Here is a 22,061-nt window from a genome sequence, read left to right as displayed (position 1 = left end):
TAAACTAATTGATTTTCTTGTCCTTTTGCGCATGGATGAGATTTCTTCGTAGGTAGGCTTTATTTCTTTTTTAATTCAACCTGTTTCCATTGATGATTACATTTTGGGACAATTCTTTCCATATTATTTATATATGCACTCTTCCAAAACAAAATGGAAATTGTAGCAGACCCTCTTTTTGTAACAAAGCACGCTACATACCTTTGCTGCTGGTGCACCTGTTATGACTTCTGTGTTCATTATCAAAACTTTAAGGTGTGATCAAAATCATATTGTCTCGGTGAAGCAATTAAACTTATCTGATTATTTTTTGTCTTTGTTTTACCTTACTAAAAAAAAATCAATTTCCATTTCACAAAAATGTTTTTCCCTTAGTCATTTTCAAATGGCGATTCAACTGTTGTCATGAATGTCTTTTTTTTTTTTTTTTTTATGCAGTGACATGCATTGCATAATTTGGACAAGTTGGTTGTTGCCCCGCTGCCTCTACATACCCCCATTTGATACACATAATCGGATTAGATTTTTGAAATAAAATGAATGCATGAAATAGAAAAAAATCTTACAAGAACGATGTCTGGACTGGACCCTCCAAATCGGGTCTTCCCCTCCCATGTCAAGGTGCCCATTGGTGAACGGCATGGGGTGCTCAGGGGTGAACAGCAAGGGGATTTGTCTTTGTTTTGAAGTTTCAGTCCAACTTTGTGACGGTTCAGTGTTTTCAGCAGCTCAGCTGTTTCTTCTGAGCTCATTTTATCAAAGTAGATCGTTGCACCCACAATCTGGTCACCTATGAATTAATGTGAAACAGCACTTTAAGATATCTTTAATATATTAGACACAAATTAGCATTTTGTTGGCACAGTCACCTCTTCTATGATAATCATACTTGATTTAAACAGTGATTTAAAAAAAATCACTGATTTAAAAAAAGATATTATAAATTAAAAATCACCTTCATAGACTTTTCCAGACCGTGCTGCAGGTGACTCCCCCTTCACTTCCTTGACAAATATATCTCCTTCCGCAGACTGCTCAATTGTCAGGCCTGTTTTGTCTGGGCCCTCCCAGTCTGGAAAGAGTACCTCTCTGGTTTCCTCTTCTTCAGCCATCTGAATAAGTTGTCAGATGAATATTGAGTTAAGTGCTGTACATATTGCTGGGGCTTTAATATATCTTTGAAAATTAAATACCTTGTTTTTATGTTCCTCTTTTTACGCCCTGGCGTGAAGAAAGTTCTACCCGCTTTCCTGCATAAGGGAAGGATAATGATGAGAAATGCATGCATATATATTGTGTCTATTGTTTCCCTAACATGTTATCCTTTTACTCTATAAATAAAATCAGCATCCGCTGAGGTTTACATTTAATGAACCTGCCCGATGGCTGAGTTATAGAACCTACTCTAAATTAACTCTAGGTGGTGGTAGAATCCTTTCAAATCCAACAGCTGCAATTTCCTATTACAGATCATGTAATGATGTCCCTCCCTCCTGCTTGCTGTGTGTTTTGGAAATGAAGAGACTCTGACCTCACCCAGCCCCGGGGAAAGCAGCCCAGAAAAGTTAAGAAAAGTGTTGTACATTTTCCCTTCTCACCAAAACAAAAGGTGTAAAAAAATTTGCATGGGCACTAATGTCAAAATATGAATTCTAAACCCATATGTTCTGTACACCTAAACACTGAGAAACAACCCTGTGTTTGGAAAACGGTGCATCACTGTAAAGGTGTTAAATTTAGGGTGGACTTAATTGTAGAAAAAGAACAATCAGGTTCCGTTTTGGGTGTGGTAATTATTCATGAATTGCTGCACAAATTAATTTATCACCTTTAATCACAAATAAAGATACAAAAATTCATAATATGTCTTCCAGGTCATATTCAAATACCTATTAGGCTGCTTAACTGTCTGCAACTGTCTTTTGTTTTGTGTACTGTGGTTCATAAACTTGTAACTGCGTTATGATTGAAGTAGAAATAATTTTTGTTGATATATTTCTAAACTGGCTTTTCAAACATTCTTACTCCCCCTAAGCTCATACACAAACAGAAAACCCATTGTTTCATTCATAATTTCAAAACCACTCTCCTAGCAGTACATCCTTAGTTACAAAATATTACTGTGCCCTATAATATAATATACAGGTTTAATATCATGCTCATGTGAACATTCTAATACCAAGGACTTGTTGCCTGTCATGTCTCTATCTTTAGCAACTGAGATAGAGATTCAGAACAGGTAAACTACATTTCATTTTCTAAGATCTGTTAAAATTTCCACTGCAAGACATTTACCAATGGACCTGAAATATATTGATAACACAAAGGAGTTGCTACAGAGAAAGAAACATTACCAGTGATGGATTAACTCAATTTTTTTCCAAGCAAGCTCAGATAGAGGGGCAAAACCAAAAATCAAATTAGGTGTATGTTGTATTTTTGTACCTTACTGAAGGATTTAAAAAAATGTCACTTTAAATTGAATAGTATTTTTGTTCACATAAATTGCAGAAGTATAATTAAAATTATGGTCCAAGTATTTCTCATTGATAACCCATTGATCTACATAAGCTTGAAACTCTTGTCACTTGCAAAATATAATATTTTATCACATATCAACATCATATCAACATTTTTCCTAGCAAAGCTATATTTTTCTCCCATTATATTATCCTAATTACTGGAAACAAGATAGACACATTCCTGAACTGCTAGAAAGGTTGCAACCCAAGTAAAGCACAAGTTCCATCAAATGTTAGATTTAGTTTGGAATGCTAATCAATTTACATAATTATCTCTCTAAAACAACATCCAAGGTTACAGTACAAGCAATGCACCAATTAAACAAGTGCATAAATAGACTGATCTTGCATGACTAGGAATAATACAGAACGTGTGAAATACTTTGATATTATTTTAAGCCCTCATTCAAAAATAGCTCACAGGATTGCACACCAAGGGCCCGGGTCACCACAAGATAAATGGGTAGTATTTATGCTTAAGTTTATGACAACTGTTTGGAAACATCCAAGACATGATCATCAACCTCTTTTTCTCTTATCCGTCCTCTCAATCTTATTGTTTTTTTGAATGACGTTTGAATCAAGAATGCGTTAAGACCTCAAGCCTAACATTATAGGTTGTTTGAGTTTTGTATAAGACTGAAATATGTTGATATAGAAGGGAAAACACGTTGTTTTTTTTTTCAGGGTACAGTTTCACTCAATTCATTCATGTTGATTGGACTTTACATAGATCAACTGCCAGTGCAATAATTTAATTTCCATAAATCTCAGTGTAGCTCATTCAAACAATCTGTCAATACACACAAAGAAAGAAATTGTGGACATAGGGGTATTTATGATTGTACTTTTGTATGTGTCTGTGGTTTGCACAGAAGGTGTTATATTTAATTAAAAGGACAACAGTCATATTCACACAAAATCAAAAGAGCAATGTTTCCCTTAAAGACATTTAAATCAAGATACAGCTTTGACAAGTGTTTTGTGCTTCACATTCTGTCAGGATGAGGACCATATGGGCCAATCTTATTGTCCAAGTTTTGACATAAGTTTGATAGTGAAATTCAAGAAGGAGCAGCAATGGGAAAGGAAGAAAGCTGATGATGGTGGGGTGGATCGAAGAGGAAATCATGAAATAATGAAAGTAAGTCAGATAGAGAAATGGTTTTGAAACTGCTTTGTGGAATGTTAAGCCTGAATGAACAGTGAAGGGAGAGGGAAGAAAACAGACGGATACTAATGAAAACATGCCACAGGGCAATCACAGAGGTCTTCTGTATGTTACTGTACAAATAGAATATCTTCAATATTTACAGGATGACTCCATTACCCCTCCCTATCCCAAGTATCCCCCATCTTTGATAAAGTTTAAGTGCTCACATACAACATAACCTATTTTGGACAAGGGACATACCAGTATAACTACACTGATCCAAAAGGATAGGAAGATTAGATACAGGCTGTTTTGAAACTGATACTAAATAAGTAAGCCTCTGTTCTTGGGATCATAAGACAGGCGGGGAGACTGAGACTTGTAGCAATGCGGCACAGAGTCAACCTAGCTGTCCTCTGTACTTTGTCCTTTGCTTTTCTGACATGCTTCAGATTACCATTCTTGATGTCAGGTGTTATTAAACGTGATTGGTGATATTATCAAAAGCATAGCTGAATGACTCATGTCAAAAATGCGTTTTTATCTTTCATGTTTTATTTTAGCTTGGCATGACGAAGAGAAGGGATAGGGGCAATGAGCCAGAAAAAAAACCTCTATTAACAGTTTCTAGTTACACAGAATATTTGGATACATTTCTCATACACAATATAATTGTTCAGCATAGCCTATGGGGTTCTATGGTATCTTCTAACAGTGCCACTAGCACGAAATTTAACCTCCAGTATTAATTTTAAGTATTAGAAACAGTTAACGGTTGAGCTTGGCAGGCTTATGATGGGATTGTTTCACAAGAAGGGGAATGGCAGTTCAAGCTGAACAGGTGGAAGCTTGGTGGGGGAGGGGGGTGTAAGGAAGAACAGACAGCAGAAGTATCAGGTTTCCACAAAGCGGGCACTTTTGATAGAGGCATGACCTTTTCAGGTTTAAAGGCCTATTTTTCAACAATTATTCTAGAAGAATTTTGCAATTTATTGCAAAACTGAAGCCAGTCTATAGTCCTTCTGCTTAGATTGCTTCAGAAAAAAGTGTGTTTTTTTTTTTTGTTGTGTTTGAAGAACAAATCTTTAAAGTGAATATTATGGCTGAGGACACTTACCTTGGATTGCTCAAGCAAGTCCTCGGGCTTCAATCTGATGATTTGTTTCTTTGTTGCTTGACTTCTGTGAATATAACAACAGGTTTTATATAACCACTGTAAGCATTGCATAACAGATTTATTGTTGAAATATTATTCAGATTATTAAAGAAAAATCCCCATTGGAGAGAATTGGAGATGACAAAAAACCTTCACAGACACTGTAATCAGTAAGTATAATATGTAAATCGAATAATGATCATTATTAATGAATATATCTTACTCTGCCATATGCTGCATTATACCTATCACATACCTAAATTGTGTGTTTGCGTCTGTGGGTGTATGTGTATTTAAGTAAAAACATAACCAGACCAAACATGGCATATTAATCCTTACGAATTATTTAGTAATTAGTAATTCAATTTATTACAAATAATTAGCCAACACACACCCTGTTTGTACGTAATCCTGCTTGTTGTTTGATTTGAGCCAAACTTCTGTATGTAAGGAAACTGAGTTCGCACTCTCTAGAGTCTGGATCTGTTAAGATAAATACCCCCCTTCCACAAACACACACATACACACACACACACCCACTTCCAAAAAAGGGGTAGCAAGACATTGTTGGAGGAAAAAAAAGTCAGATGGATCGCCTCTGCTATGAATTAACGGTTTTAAAGTTATTTTTAGCTATATGTGGAGGAAAAAACTTTGCAGAAATAGATAAATATGGCATTCCATATAGCAGAAAAATATGCCTTTGTGTTGATGGAAAGAGCTCATAGCAGAGTCGCTCTTAACTTCTACCTGTTGTAACTAGCTCAAAATTTTATGTGACGTAGAAGGATTATTGCTTCAGCCCACTAGAAAATTGGGAAACAAAGGCTCGTCTTTGTTACAGCAAGTACAAACAAACCAGACTGCGCATAAACAGGCATCTACTAGTGGGAACATGTCCCTCCGAAAAATTCTTCAGAGACAGGCTCTCATTAACCTCCTCCTCCTCAATGCTTGACATCCAAAATCCTCAGCAGCTCATTACTTTCGTGAAAATCACTTTAAATAACTATGTTTTGTGATGGTAAAATTTCTTAGCAGATTTTAAAGGCTCCTGGCAAATGGTTTGTTCGGTAACAAGAAATTGAAGTCTTTAACAGTCATAACAGTCACACTGTTTGTTCACAAATTCTGTCCAACATGTTTATTTTTGTGAAATGTGTTTTTCGCCGAATATAGATGGGCTAATTCGAAGATGAATGTCAGCCAATACACAGGTGACATTTTGTTTGTGTAGGGAGACGTTTGTCACAGCAGCTGTGTACACTTTATAGCCCCTCCTTTTGTTACAAAGGTATTCATCAGATTCCTATTTTGAAAGGTATTCATATAAAGGACTGAGTGTAAGGTGGATATGTCACTTTTTTTCACTCCCTTCAATAAAATATTTAATTTACTATTATGCTACAAGGTCTTAGTTGACGCCTGGTCTCATCTATCTATCTATCTATCTATCTATCTATCTATCTATCTATCTATCTATCTATAAGGCTATATATACATATATATATATGTGTATATATATATATATATATATATATATATATATATATATATATATGTATGTGTGTGTGTGTGTGTGTGTGTGTGTGTGTGTGTGTGTGACAGGTGTCACTTATGTGTGAAGACAAACTGAATACATAGAGAATAGATTAGGTAGCTCCACCTTCTGTTCTCGTGTTGAGACCACACACACACATAAACACACTAAGGCATGCACAGTTAGGTGAAGACTGGTCACCAGTGCAGAAGGCTAATAAAAACACGTAGTGTGTAGAAGGGTATACCGCACCACTGTGCATGAGGCAGATCAGATTGCTTTGCTCTATGGTCTGTGTGCATTGAGAGCAGCTCAGTGCACGGCCCCACCCAGGCCTCCAGTCACACACATTCCTTGATAGAGATGTTGGGCCAGCTGGAAGGGAGCCCAGCCTCTCCCCACAGTGACTAACTCAAAAGAAATGCTTTCGCTCGCTCTCTCTCTTTCCCTCACTTGGTCTCTTTCTCTTTCTCTCTCCCTCACTCGCTCTCTCTCTCTTCATTCTAAGCCGCCCACCGTGTATTCCTGCCTGAGTCCTCACACCCCACACCCCACCCCCTGCCGTGAGTCAAGTCTACCACTCCCCCAAACACCAGGTTCTGCTCAAATGAACAAGAGCACCAACTCCAGACAGATGTTCACCTTTCTACTACAAGGAAAACACTCACAGATGAAGAAGTAACATGGGATGGACTGATAGAATCGCCTATCCGTGACTGACATTCAAGTTTACATTTATCATTGCTCCTGCCCTCTTTTTCCAGTTACCTGGCCTAGAGCCCTCACGCCTTTTGACATACCTTGGCTGATTATTATAATCTATGGTCAAGTATGTCACAGGAATCTGGAATCAGATCAAAGAGGTTTCAGGCCATTCATTAAGTTGATATCCAAATCCAATCAATCGGCTGAGCAGAAAACAAGAATGGTGTGACAATAATTAAAGCTGAATCATAATTGAAAGAGCACAGACATAGAGTGAGCGACAAGATTTGATTATGGGCAAATAAAACCCCTCAGAACAAGGGAGACAAAGACCGAATTACTGTTGTTGTCTAACAAAGCAGAATCTTTGTTCCTCTCATTTGTAATAGGGAAAGAAAAACAAGAGGCATACATGGTATTTAAAATGCAGACAAGATATGTGTTGCACATATCAGAGGAATGTGCATTTCAATTAATGGTTCTTTTCAGTACTCCATAGTCCAAACAGCCCTAAACCAAACCACAAGTCCTGTATAAGACAAAACCCTGCCCACTGACGCCAGCTCAGCCTGCTGTTTATTAAACAATTGCGACTTTGGCAGAAATCAAACACAAAATGGAAAAGATGAAAACAATTATAATTCTCTTGTCTTGCTTTTACAAAAGCACAAACTAGGTAAGAGCCACAGTGAATGGGAACTTAGCTTTTTCGCCTGTGAATTAAAAGCGTTTTGTTAAAAAAACTAGTGACAGTAAGAAAATAGTTAAAAAGCAAAGAGTCTCATCTTATTATTTCCATTATTGCTCACTGCTTTGTGTTGCAGCCTTGAAGTGGAGGGAGGGGATCTTTGTGAATTGTCTCTCCTGAAATTTCTGCAATCTTTTCCTTATGCACTGACTAGGAGTGGTTCCTTTCTTTTGCAAGAATGTTGTTTTTGTTAGTAAAAGTTCTATTACTGGTCTCTGGGGTGAACTGAGGCATTTTATGTTGTATAAATTGAGTTGCTTGCTGTAACAGATTTTGAAGCAGGAGGTGATCCAGGGCTTGGTGCCTCAAGGCAGTTTCAGACCCGAAAACCTTCAGCAATGAATCAAGTCGTAAATAAAATGAGAAGAAACAGATTTTTCAACTGACATAGAAACTTGCATCAGTTAAGAAGACTTAGGATGATAGATGCTGATATTTGAAGAGTTCCATTAATTTATAAAAATTCTATGTGCGGGCTCCAAACATCCATGGCAACCATACAAAGGCCATACCATTTAACTGTCCAACTTTAATTCAGCCTTGTCAGGATTTTACTGCTACCTTTTAAACAAGAGCAAATGCCAGACCATTCATCGAGAATGAGTTATGAAGTTAAGAGGCAGGATAAACAGCAACTGTAGCAGTGTAACACTTATCAAGCTGAACTTCAACCGTAAGAAAAGGAATGGCATGGGAAATTGTTTGTCGACTACACAAGAGTTATGCAGCATCTTTTAGTGGAAGAAATATTGGATTGTTTTGAGCATCACCCCAGAGACAACCATAACCTTCCAAAAAGAAATGTATATATATTTTTACTTTCTAAGCTCTGCTACCATGACACTTTCAACAGCAAATTGCAAATAGTTCTGCAATGCCTTATTCCTTTCTTATAACAACCTAACCTTGTGCATAAGACAGCCGGAAATATTTGATATAAAATTTATAGTTTCTGTTTGTCATTATAGTTATAGTAAACTTTTGTGAGATGTTTGATCTACTTTATTGTATTTCTTTAAAGAATATTTTTCAACAGTGAGGCATTATAAGAACAAAATGAACTATTCTAAAACAACACTGAATGGATCGGCAGGGAGTGGCCGCTCAGTGGCTTACCAAACAAATGGTTAGATGAGTATTTTCAACTGGCAAAAAACAAAAACAAACTTTCCCCTCTGGAAGAGATGTCTATCTGTAAATTTGTCATTGCTTTATTTACCTAATCTCTTTAGTAACTATTTACTTATGCTTCCTGAAAGTTAGAATGTCAAAAAATCCATACTGACTTTAAAAAAAAATAATTATGGAAACAAAAAGTTCAATTGCAGTCACCTTCCCTTCCCTAGCAACTGCTGTCAACTTGCAGTATATAGTTCTCAACGTTGTACCACCTTCCAGCCACCTCCCCAACTACCCCAAGAGGAAATGGAAGAGGAAGCGTGCCAGAGGCCACTTTCTTTCCATTACATACAGACACAGCAGGGTAAAGCAAGACATCTCATCTGTGCTGCCTGCCAATTAGGTAAGAATACCGATTGTCTCTGTTGGAGTGTAGTGATAAATATCTTGACACAGATGAGCTACAATTCCATACAGAAGCATGTCAACATGTCTACTCATCTGAAAAGACGGGTACACATGCTGTTTAACACACAGCTGTTGAGTGAAATTCATAGTTAATTGCACTGTCAAAGACAAAGACTGGGAGTCGTGTCAGAATAGACTACAAAATATTTATGTCATAATTTCGCAGGGTGTGCTCATACCAAATTTATGAAATTCAAGAAATATTCATTGGTTGTCTGGAAGGTATCTGCCCAAACTTAGACCAACGCCCAATACCTAAAATGATATGTGCGATGCAATTTTTCACACCATATAATAACCGGGTAACACATAAAATCTTTGAATTCCAAGAGCACTATACTTTGTAACTTTGTTGTCAAGCATCTGATGCGCATGAGCCGTAACTCTGCAGCATTTGGCTGTTGAAGCTGTATGAGTAATGATCAATCACTTTGGCAATAGTATTTCAAAGTTTTCCAGACATTTAAAGCTGTAAAGCACCCAACATGACTTAATGGTACGTCACAGAAAAGCCCGTGGACTGTAGAAAAAAAAAAAACCCTGTCTGAAACACGCCCCCTGAAAAATCTTTTTGGGTGTGGCAAGAGAGTGCTTCAGAGGCCAGGCAACCATACATGTTCAAATTTTTCTTTCAACTATGATCCAACGAAGGGTTATGTCTCTTTACTGTATTTAACAGCCTTTTACAACAATGCAAAGAAATGAAGGGATGATTATAATATCATCCTATCCTGGAAAGATTTTGTTTATGTTTCACAAACAAATCTATATTTCGTACTCAATCATTCCTCAAATACAGACAAAATGTTTTATCTCTCCTTAAAACGTGCAAAGCCCCAGCTCCCTTTTTGCCCCGAACCTGGTTTCAATTAGCTTGTCTTTCCAAACCACTGCATTCCATTACTCCCCTCCCCTCCTCACCCCCGACCCGCCCATCCCCCTCACGAGCTCATCACCCCCCTCCCGTTCCTGCACACCCTGGCTAAAAGCCCAGGTTAAGAAACCTCGAGTAAAAGGCAAAGAGGAAAGGTCTTGCTCAAAAGTTCAGAAAATCTGTAATGAAAAATACATTCAGCACATAGTAGCCACATAAATGTTGAAACACTTTCTTATTGAACAGCTGAACAGATAGTACACTTTTTGCAAACTCTTGTATCAATAGCTTTCGGACATTTTTATCTCTGTCCCGCAAAACAAAATCAACTAAAAGCAGTATTTTGGGGGGTAAACAACACCAAAAGTATATATGAAGACTGTCAGAGAAAGAAAAAAAGACCTTGATCTCTTTTTATGGTGTTGGCAGAATGCTGGAAAGACATTTGGATATAAATGAGAATACTGAGGAATACCTCACTGAGACAACAGTGTGCCTCATGTATTCATGGTTGAAGATTTCATATTGCTGCAATGGGTGTGCCTCTGTGGAGAACACAGAGAGAAAAAAGGAGGGGGGTGGAAGGAGGTGAAGGACAGGAATCCACACCCAAACTTGTTTCTTAAAGCTTGCACGGGGACGTTCCTTTACTTTTCAAGCTTCCAAGCCTCGGAAAATGAATACGAAAGAGAAACACTGAGATATGTAACATCAATATTGACATTTTTACTCTTATCATTGCAGCTGTTTTATGTTATATCTGACTGGTGTGAGCAACTATTCTGTGGTGTGAAAAAGTTTTCTGTCTACATCAGAGGGGATTGTGTACATTCACAGAAAACTTACATAGCAAAGTGAAATCAATGCACAAATAGAGTTTAATTTTTCCCTTTTGCTGTTTCATCTAAAGCCTTAAACCAAAAATATTTTCTTTTCGCTATCGAAGTGGGAAAAATGTATTCCCTCATTTCTCTTTGGGCATGGTTAAAGGAAAAGTGAAGTGCGCAGTTCTAGTCAAGCCCTGTGCATTCATGTGGTGGTTGCAAGTACACACCCACTGCTATAACCTGCTCTACCCAACTTTACTTCATATGATACCGCTATCCATATTTGCACATAAAATTAAATACCGATTGTTTTTTCCTCCAAATGCAGTCCTATGACACAACAAAACCCTATCTTTGTTTAAAACCTGCTGAAGGCAAACAAGTGTCACACTGTAGGAAAAATTTCAAAGCTCACCATTAATAAACACACTCCTGATACACAAACACATTTCAAATAATGGATAATAACTTTTGCCTTGTTCCTTTATTATTCATTTACTGATTTGATTGTGTAAAAAGTTGCAATTTGTTTATGTGTCTTAAGAAAATGTTCTAAGATTCAGAAACACAGATAGAATATAAATAAATATAAAATCTTTACCTGTGCGCAGACTTTGCGCCCAAGAAGCCTCACATAAGCAAGAGCATCCTTGGAAATGTGTCCTCCTTCCTTTTCCCAGCCCAAGAAGAGCGCTTCCTCACGTCTCAACTTTGCAGTCTGATGGGATTGTCACTTTCCTATTTCTTGATCAACCAAAGTTTCCAGGGCGTTTACTTCCCCCTCCCTTCTTTGCTCTGAGTTGATTTAAACTTTTTTCAGTGCGGCTGCTCCTCTGGGCTGAGTACAGTGCTTAGACATGGAGTTGGGTAGGACTCCTGGTTTGCAGAGGGAGGAGAATGGAGAGGAGGGCATGGCTGCAAGGGAGTGGTCCTAATGAGACAACCCACTTCTTCCCATCAGGGTCTCCAATTACATGCAACAGGAAAAGTAACTTGTGCGTTTAGAAAACAAGTATAAGTATCAAGTCACTGTAAATTACCAGCAATATATAGCCATAGCACCTACCACAAAGGTTTGCAAAAGATTTATGACAAATTTCCAGATTATTTTTCTATGAGGCCAAATCAGAGAATTAAGAGTCTTTTCAAGTCGGCGGTTCAGCTCAGATTACATAATCATACAGTGGTAATGAAAGAATACTTTTAAAAAAGGCTTTTGGGATTTTGTGCTTTGATTTAGCTGGCTTTAGTTATCAGAAGACAAATTAGGAATATATGTCCTTCTTCTCAGGTGATTGTGCATGAAATGTGATGCCTGTCATTAAGCATTATTGAAACCCAACATAAATGACTTGTTCAACCCTGCATATTTACACATGCAGATTTCATTCCTTTGGAGAATCCACAGAATCTTATGTCTGTCTGATTTGTGTGTTTGTTTGTTTGTTTGTTTGTTTGTTTGTTTTTTGGTATTTCATTTGTTTTTAAATGTAAATGTGTTAAACATCCATTTATTGTTCCACATTTCAAAAGAACAAAGGACACAAGGAAGCACACCAAAAATGTAGCATATAATGGAAAAGATCTAAATATGTTATTTCAGCATTCTAAATTGCTGCACACAATCTGACAAAAGGTATAATTACTATAATTACTAAGGAAGCAGCCCTTCTCATTTTATAAAGAGGCAAAATACGCATCTACCAGATCTTTGTGTATCAGACCTCTTTGACCCATCTCACTGTCAAAGTTTGTCTCAGGCAAAGCAAATAAGATTTGCTTCATTATTATTTCTATGAATTAAATATTATTGTTAGCACCGGCAGAAGTGGAACTAGTTGTGGTTGTAGTAGTTGTAGAAGGCTTTTTATTTTGTTGTTCAACTCACAAAATAACTTCCTCATCTTCTTGCCTACATCATTTTCAGTGACACCCATGACTACAATGAAAATATTATCAGCTCCCTTATATTGAATGGTGCAGTTTTGGCAAAGTTCTGTAGCAGCTAGTTTAAATGTCTTTATTCACATGGTATTTTAAAATTAGACCCAAGTCCCACTTGATAAGACTGGCTTGTTATGAAACTTATTTATACTAAAAGACTTATTCGTGCCTTTGCATTTATACATTTATGGTACTTTTGAATTAAAGTAATTTTATTACACATAGTCTCCAGAACATTTACAAATAACTTTTTTTTTTAGTTTTTGTATTAGGAAAGTAAATTTTGCAGTTCTCTTGTATTCTAGAATACAATAGAATAGATATATTCCCTGTAACCTCCTGCTTTTATTGTTATTTTTCCTATTGACAGTAATATATTTTTTTCTGACTTATTGATTAAAAATGTAATTGAAAACAGTTTCCTGTAGCAAACTGTATTTTTTTATCTGACTCATTACATTGCCCCACTTCCTGTTTTAACAATTGTAGCCCCAGAATCAGACAATCTTCTATAGATGTGAGTAAGAAGAAAAGGAGTGGAACTTGCTTGTAGAAGCACTTCCATATAATTTTAGAGACTAATAAATTCTTAAATGGTTGTTCTTAGTTTAATTAAATTATTAACCACAGGTAATCATTAGATTGTTTTGACTTGATCATTCATTCACTGTCAATTTAAAATGAATAAATATCAGTTTTGATTACCTTTTTTTTAATGTTTCCTGAAATGTGTCTTCCCATTTTGGGACTTTAAAAATGTATAAAGGATAATTATATTGTCCACTATGCAGCACAAATATATATTCTTCCATTCATTATGTAGTGCTAGAGTAAGGTATCCTTTTGCCCCGCAGTATTGGTAGAGAGAATTGTAAAACATCCATCTATCCATCCATCCATCTTCTGCCGCTTATCCGAAGTCGGGTCATAGGGGCAGCAGCCGGAGCAGAGATACCCACACTTCCTTCTTCCTTCTCCCCAGCCACATGGTCTAGCTCTTCTGAGGGATCCCAAGGCATTCCTCCACGATAAGGTGGCAGCTCAAGGAGGGGGGAAGGAGAGGGAATTGTAAACCGACAATCATACCAATTGTATTAGCATAAGGGATCATCGAGAGCACTTGTACACTGTAAACTTGTGTAGTTAGTTGCCACATGACGTTCTGTCACTGTTGTTCTTCTCAGTGCTGAATCTGTAAAAAAAAAAAAACGACTTGAAACTTTCTGGGAAGAAAGATGTTTTTAGCTTTGCGTAAGTTAAATTTTGCCTGTTTACATCCTTCTAAGTCTCATCATTAACTCACTGGTTGCTTCAACATGTGTTCAATCGGGAATGATTGTTGGGTCACTCATTCCCTGACTTTGATGGCATATAGCTTTTGCAAGTTGTGTCCACTTCAGTGCATGGCACCCAGTGGAAAATCTCAAATGAACTCAGGGAGACAAAAGCACTTTGTTCTTGGAATATGGTGTAATTTGCCTTGGTGATATGTTCTAGTGATGCCATGTTACTGAATGGTCTATCCTTCAATGAACCCTGCCAGTGGAATCCTCAATTGTCATTCATAAAAAAAGTCAGCTCTGCATTCTGAGGGTAATTCCAGATGTTGCTCTTATCTGATATGTTGGAGGTCACTCAATATTTTTTGAAACTGACTGTCAGTTGGATAATAAGACTTTGCCCTCATTTAAACTTACTGTGTCTCATTTTCTGAGTTTTACAGGTGGCTAAATGCAGGGTTGGGTAGACTTGGAGTTTTTCCACTGTGCATCATCTCTCCAAAGTAGCAAACTCAGCTGCATCTCAATATGCATGGTAGATATGTTGGTCTAAAAAGGGGTGTTTTATACAGATTCCTGGTCCACTGCCATCTCTGGCACAGCTCACATTAAACCAAAGCTCCTGCATGGCAGATTATCTCTGATCTGGTATAAAGCGCAAAATCCACAACACATATATACAGTATAAATTATATTTTAAGGATGCAAGGTGCAAACACACAGGAACATTCCCATAGTTACAAATCATCTTTCATTAATGTTAAGCTTCAACTCTTTGACTTCACATGGCTTGAGATGAAATGCTGGATAGAATACAAGTTTCTTAAAAAAGTTAAGGTGATTAAATTTATATTAGATTGATGCAAGTGTGAAATTCCATATTGGCTGTTCATGGACGTGTACGTATTTGTTGTTCAATACTTCTAGCCTGAAATTTAGAGCTTATCCAACATGCACCATTGTTCTGAAACCCCTCCTGTCTTCTTGCTCAAAAGTCACACCCAAACATGCAGAGGAAGTTTTAGTGTGACTCTGAAGGAAGATAGGGAGTGGCACAAATTTGTACATGTGCGCGCAAACAAGCACGCACAGTTACACATTGCATATTCAATACTACCACATGACACCAATATCAGTCATGAGAGATCTGATTTTGTTTTTCTCAGAAACAGAGCGGAGCCATCTTACAAAAGAAAAGAAAGTATTGTGTGTGTGTGTGCGTGAATGTGAGGAATCCCAACATGTCTCAAAGATAAATAGGAAACCTAAACAATTACATGTGACTTTTATTGGATTAATTGGGCTATATAAGGACAGTAAAATTGCTCAGAAGGTAAACACACAGGCCTATGAAGATAACATGTGAAAAAAAACAGGTAAATAATACTGATTGAATCACCTTATAGACTTAGATCCTTCTTCTATATGCTCCCCTCCATGTTTTTGCAGAACTAGTTAAGTGTGCAACAAACTTTGCTACTGTGGTGCAAAGGATTGCCTACCTTCTCAAACAAAGTGTGTAGTGACTCTGTTTATTCTGCTCCTTGCATGTTTGACTTTGTGCCAGTGAGGTGTGGCCGTTTTAGCCTTTGAAGACAGTTTGAGCTTAGAGCAATTGCTGTTTCCAGACAGACAACCTCTGTGCTGTGTCAATATGTAAACAGAAGGATACTAGTCAATAGTGTTTGATGCCGGAGAGTGTTTACTCTGATACTGATGAGCTCAATCCAGACAAAAGCCTGCATCTTTGCCTTACCTTCATTCAATTCTTCATCAGTAGCAGGAGTTAACAAGCAGATAAGTGTATGAATTACATTTGTTTTGTTAAAGTTAAGTGTTGTGAGTGCAATTGGAAATTTACTCAACAATGTTAATACAATCAATACATGTTTTAACAATCCCCATCTGCCCTGTCACAATTTCACGGTCATTGTAGTTGAATGCAAGGATATGTGGGAATGGGTGTGTTTCCTTGTCCTAGGTGTGTCAGCCAGCATGAACCAGAGCGAATAGCTTGGCTGAGATGCACGATGAGTCACACTCATGACTACAATGAAAAACAGGGCAACGCAAACAGTAGAAGAGAAAATCATAGGATTAGAGGAGGGGATACTTGCATGTGTGTGGGCATGGTGTTGCCACAGCCTGGGAGCCTCTGTTAAAAACACCAGCCTCATAAGGACCTCTAATTCACAAGGGAAAATTTTGCCTGCCCTGATTTTGGAAAGGGTATTTTTTTAGCCCTGGTATGGGCTACATAATGATCAGTGTGTCCATAAGCTATGTTAAAATTAAAGTCAACTTAATGTCTGACAAACAATAGCCAATAGCTTTGTATGTGTGTGTGTATGTGTCTGGCGTGCGTGCTTGCGCGTGTGAGTGATAAGTTGTTCAGAAAAGATAAGGGAAGTCACATGCACCGCCCTGAATGACACTGTCTTTTGATTTGATTATAAGAAACCACTCCTGAGGCTAATGATAATATAAAGTATATCACATTTGCTTGAGTAATTGTTTCGCCTGTTATTGGCAAAAAGCCTTATTGATGGAAGTTGCCACTTGACTGGGTGAAGCACTTAATCAACCACCTCAGACTCCCTAACACATTTCACATTTATGATTTTATCATGAGACAAATAACACTAGTTTTGAAAATGGCAAATAAAGGTTACAGTGTCATCAGCCATAAGAAATGTCTCTATTATATTTGCAAAATGTCACAATTATCTGCTGAAATTCCTTCCCCAATACAAACAACACAAGCAGTGTGCTTGGCAAGAGGCCTCTATGAGTCATCAGGATAATTCGCAGAAACACAAGATTCAATAGAGGTTTTTATTTATCAACACACTAGAGATTATAACTAAATGTAGTCTCTTTTAAGTTCCAAATGGAGACAACTTCTAAATTGCTCTTTTTCAAAGGAGGAATATATGTTTTAACATTCTTATTTTGAAATTGCCAGTGTAACAGTATCCTAAATCAATTTTAAAAATCAAAGCAGTTATACTATTAAGCAAAGTCTGTTCTACATAATCGGTATCCTTGCCTTTGATTATTTAAAAATTTGTAGTTGTCTTTGACATGTTTACTTTGTATGCCGTGATATATTTTGGAACTGGAGAAATTTCACTTTACAAACCACTTTAGCTGCAAAGAGGCCAGTTCTTTGTATTGAATTCAAAGTTTTGAACAAAGCAATATTGTCACCACTGTGACAAGTATTTAGCCAACCAATTTTGATGACACTGTCAGATAAACATGATAAAAAAGGAGCATTGTCAGTTGTGAAGAATGTCAAATATACTACACAGCATGTATTCTTCAGGAAAAAATAAAGCTGCTTTGTTAAATATCACTACAGTGTAAATTAAGCACAGCAATTCTTAATAGTGTCTCAATTTCTTGATTATGATCACAGTTTATTTTGTTTCAAATTATTTAACATCAGCTCAATTAGCAAGCTTAACAGGATTTTATTTATGTTTGTTGAAAATGAATAGGACATTGAAACCAAAACAGGGCCATGATATGCAAAGTTGTTTTACCAAACTTTATGCAATTATAAGTAACTCTATATGTGTGAACAGACAAACATAAAGAGTCTGTCAAAGACGAAGCCACCTTTTTCACTATGTCGCTAGACATATGGGTGGTAGTTTTTCCTGAACACTTGCCTCATTTCAATCGGCTACTTTTGATATTGTACTATTCTGCCTCTGAAGCGCAAAGAGACCAAAAGCTTGTGCTTCTCAAAACAAAGAGAAGCTAAATTAACTCTTGAAGCTTGTGTCCTTGGACAGATTAGAACCAAATAGAATTAGAGTCTCCCAGTGACTCCAAATGCGCACTATTTAAGATATACTATCTTTCAAAATACACAGGTCACTTCGCCTGAACATTTGCTATCACCATAGCAACTTATCATTCGTAATCTTTTTGGAATTCCCCACAGTGAATACTTCAAGACACTCTTCCAACACACATAGACACGCAAGAACACACAGACATGAACGCAGATGATTCAGAAAGACGATCTGCTCCTTTGGTACCAAAGAATGTTATAGATAAAAAAAAAAAAAAAAAGAAAAATCTGAGACGGATTGGATTGTGGTTCCACTGCAAGTTGTGAGTCAAAAGCACGAGGGAGAAGCAGGGAGGGGGGAAAAACTGACTATTCTGGGATGGCTGCTATGGTAACATAATAAGCAAGAGGGCAGGTACTTGCTGGGTTGTTTCCATGGCAATGCTCTCTGTGTGTGTATGGATAAATATCACATGCTTCATAGCAGTTTTTTAACATAATAAGGAACTGACTTTGTGTAACACAAAGTTGTTATTTTTGTTACTTAGAGATGATGCTCAACCGTATGATGTAACAGTGAAACCTATGTAGGAATGTGCGAGTAAATCAGACACACCTGAAGTGACCTATGCTGTAAACATCTCCCATGGACTGATTAACATTATTGACACCACATTTAGCAAACAGCAATTTACATACTTTAATGGATAATACTGTTTCAACATGATGAACCGCCCACATTCACAGGGGAGAACCGTCATTGTTTTATGAAGGAACTGATAGCTCTGTTTGCAATTGATTGTATGATCCATTTCTTTACAGAGCCAAACAATCATTCACTGTTCACTATTTTGAACTATTGATCCAGGGGGAGGGTGATAGCAGTTATGCAAGTATCCCCTCCTTGTCAAACACATCCCATCTGTTGCGCCTCAACACATGTAGATACCTTCCTGAGCAGCACATTCCAGTCATAGCTGTAAATATTTCAACAACTTTCCTTGGGTGGGATGGAAGCATAGGCAAGATCAGACATGATGCAGAACTGAATTCTCCCAAAAACACAGTTGGGGTACCTGTTGGTTCACATGACTCATTTAAAGCTAAACCAACTACAGTTTTCACTTAAACACTTTATCCTAAAACATGTCTTCAAAATAACTGAAGCCATGTCGGAAGCTAAAGTTTGGTACAGACGTCTGTTGTTTAGCAGACCTCTCTATGGCTCCAGCACATTTCATGGGGAAGATCAGTGATGGAATGTGAATAAATATTACTTATTAGTTTGCATACTGATATCATAGAGAGCAGTATAAATGTCTGTGGTTTGGTTAAAATGACAGGGATGCCAATTTCGCCGTCTTAAAACGTCAAACGACATCAGGCTGGTTTTGTGAGGAGAAGCTTTCACATAAACTTAAGTCGCTTCCAACACAGTCAAAACTTAAGCTGTACAGAGTGAGGGTTTGTTCCAACAATTTGAATAGAGCCCCACCATTTGCATTTACAGTATCTCATTTTTGGAAAACTGGTTTCATGCAACTGCCAAAGTAAAACAGATGTGCAGTGCTCAATTGTCAAGTTATAAGGAAATTGTTTCGTAAGATTCCATACTTGTTTTACAGTTCAGTTGTGTAAATCCAGCTATAACCTGAGTTCAGTGGTTCAGTGGGGAGATCATGTAAGTTGAACAAGTCTCTACCTTACTCAGAATTTCGTAATACACTGATATAATCATTCAATCCCTAATCTCATTGGTTGATTCATTTTTCATCCAGACTAAAGAAAACAATAAGAATTTTCAAATTAAGTCCTGGAATTGTAAAAAAAAAAAGGGGTTTTATATTTTTATTTTTGGAACCGTTATTAAATAGTAAATGAGAGTTGTTAATTAAATGTTGCAGCTTTAAGTTAGATTCAGGTCAATATTTTCAGACTCTAAAAGTCCTTTCCAGGCCACTGAATTAATTAATAATGTAAGAATTTACAGCAATAGATCACTGCACTTATATCACAGGATAATTGAGAACCTGGAGCCCCTCTGATATATTTGCCACAAACTGGTTGTGATGCAATGATTTCTTAAATGGCCGTCGAGGTATTTTTCACAGAAATTCCGTCCTGATTTCTCTGCATAGGACCCAATATCAATGTACAGCGGAGCGATAGAGCACTTGACTTGACAAGTCACTGCCCATGCTCCACCTCCAGATTCTGGTAATATGAGCCAGAGGCAACTCTGGGGTTTCATGTCCAAAAATGCAGGGGCTGTCTGTTTTTCCCTCCTCTGTACCTCTCCTCCCTCATGTCACGCACTCTCCTCTCTACACTGTTGCAACCTCGGTTGCAGGGCAACACAAAATAATAACTGATTAATAGTCACTTTTCCATGTGTCCTTCAGGATGTTACATGCACCCATTGTTAAGTAGCTGTGTTTGCATGATCCTTGTAACATATCATCTGGTATTTCCCTGTCTTCTAGCTTTTGCCTCACAGCGTATTCACCTTTGACCTCCCTCATTCCATTCCAGTACTGAATTACTATGTTGCATTTTCGTGCCACAGAGAAATGCAGAGTGCATACATCTGCCATTGGACAAAAGCTGAGAACCGCCCCTCACTTCAGAACCTTGGATACAATCTTTGTTTTCAAGAATGCCTTTAAAAAGTGTGACTGGATGTCGTTCCAACACTAATGAATGTGCGCAAACTCTTTAAAAACAGCAGAGAGAGTCAGACTACTAGACTCCTTACTTGCCTTTGCTTGACTTCAAGGTAAGCACTCAAACATCTTCGGTTGCTCCTGAAAAAGAAAGAGGGGACAATTTGGGTGAAGCACTTAGGTGCTGACTAAGAGTCCTTTTCCGGCCCTAATTCCCTTAGCTCAATTTTCACGTGTCTGTGTTTGCCAGTGAGATTTCAAACCCAAACCCAGATGAGAGTTGAAGGCAAACTCCATAAAACGCAGAGGGTGGCACTGTGTATGCGTAGCAGCTTAGTCTTATGTCTGTCCGCCTGGAAGCGTTCCTACATCAACAGTGGAGGCTTACTCTTTATGTTTCATTGTCTTAAAGCAAAGGGCAATTCATATTTAAGCAGCGGAATCCACACATGCTTTTGCCCTGCAACAACCTTTTTCTGTCTGTGTCTACGAACGAAGGTTGTCAAACATAATAACTACGTCATTAAAGTAGTGGTAATAATTCATCAAAAAATGCTGCAGTGTTTGGGGTTCCGTTTGGGGTTTCATCCTACAGACTGTAGCTCAAGACATTCACCTTGCTATTTCAAGAAATCCCCGGACTATGTCCTTTTTCTCCAGATGCAGCCCCATGTCTTGCACCACCAGATGCTCAGCACATGTAGCCCATGCCTAAAGCTTCTACAAGAGGCTGACATCCACACAGGGGACCTTGTGCAGTGAAACAATACAGGCACTCTATGGTCCTCCCTTGACAGGCGTACACTCCTCATTGCAACTGATTTTAGGAACCCCCCCTCCTACACACACACACACACACATACACACGTGTGCGCACATGCACACACACACATGCACCAGCATGAACATAGAAAAATGTGCAGAGAGCCAGTAGAAAGGAAGGAAAAAGAAACAGTGTGTGGCCAAGTGAGACCTAGGGACAAGGAGGCTGGAAAGGTTGGAAGGAAAAAGTTGCCTTTGGCATCACACATGGCAGTCCATTGTTCTTGTGGCTTGCTGGAGTTAGTTTGTGAACTCTAAAGTCACAAAACATAATGTAAAGACTTTATTATAATGTGAGAGTATATGAAACTAGCACTTAAAGCGGATGTGTATTATGCTCATATTAATTTCAGTTTGGCTTGCGTTTTGAAATGGTTTTGTAACACCACTCCCTTGGAAATGGAGGGGTTTGCCGTCAGAAGTGTTGTAACAGTT

The 22,061-nt window shown here is 37.8% G+C and overlaps 1 protein-coding gene across 1 annotated transcript in view; it reads right to left on the bottom strand.

Moving 5' to 3' along the window:
- Nucleotides 1-11,958, bottom strand: part of ahnak (AHNAK nucleoprotein) — a 31,854-nt gene extending 19,896 nt beyond the window's left edge. Inside the window, exons 1-5 of the mRNA XM_086157725.1 lie at nucleotides 11,714-11,958; nucleotides 4,793-4,856; nucleotides 1,194-1,250; nucleotides 956-1,112; nucleotides 567-790 (exon numbers count right to left, since the gene is read on the bottom strand). Of these exons, the coding sequence (XP_086013851.1) occupies nucleotides 567-790; nucleotides 956-1,112 (381 nt within the window). The 5' untranslated portion in view covers nucleotides 1,194-1,250; nucleotides 4,793-4,856; nucleotides 11,714-11,958. The remainder of the gene's footprint in view (nucleotides 1-566; nucleotides 791-955; nucleotides 1,113-1,193; nucleotides 1,251-4,792; nucleotides 4,857-11,713) is intronic.
- Between the last annotated feature and the right edge of the window lie 10,103 nt (nucleotides 11,959-22,061).

The sequence above is a fragment of the Fistularia commersonii genome, chromosome 13 (genome assembly GCF_037954325.1).
Source record: "Fistularia commersonii isolate RoL2024-O1a breed Wild chromosome 13, RoL_Fcom_v1.0, whole genome shotgun sequence".
Lineage (NCBI taxonomy): Eukaryota > Metazoa > Chordata > Actinopteri > Syngnathiformes > Fistulariidae > Fistularia > Fistularia commersonii.
This window is presented reverse-complemented; position numbering and strand designations above follow the sequence as displayed.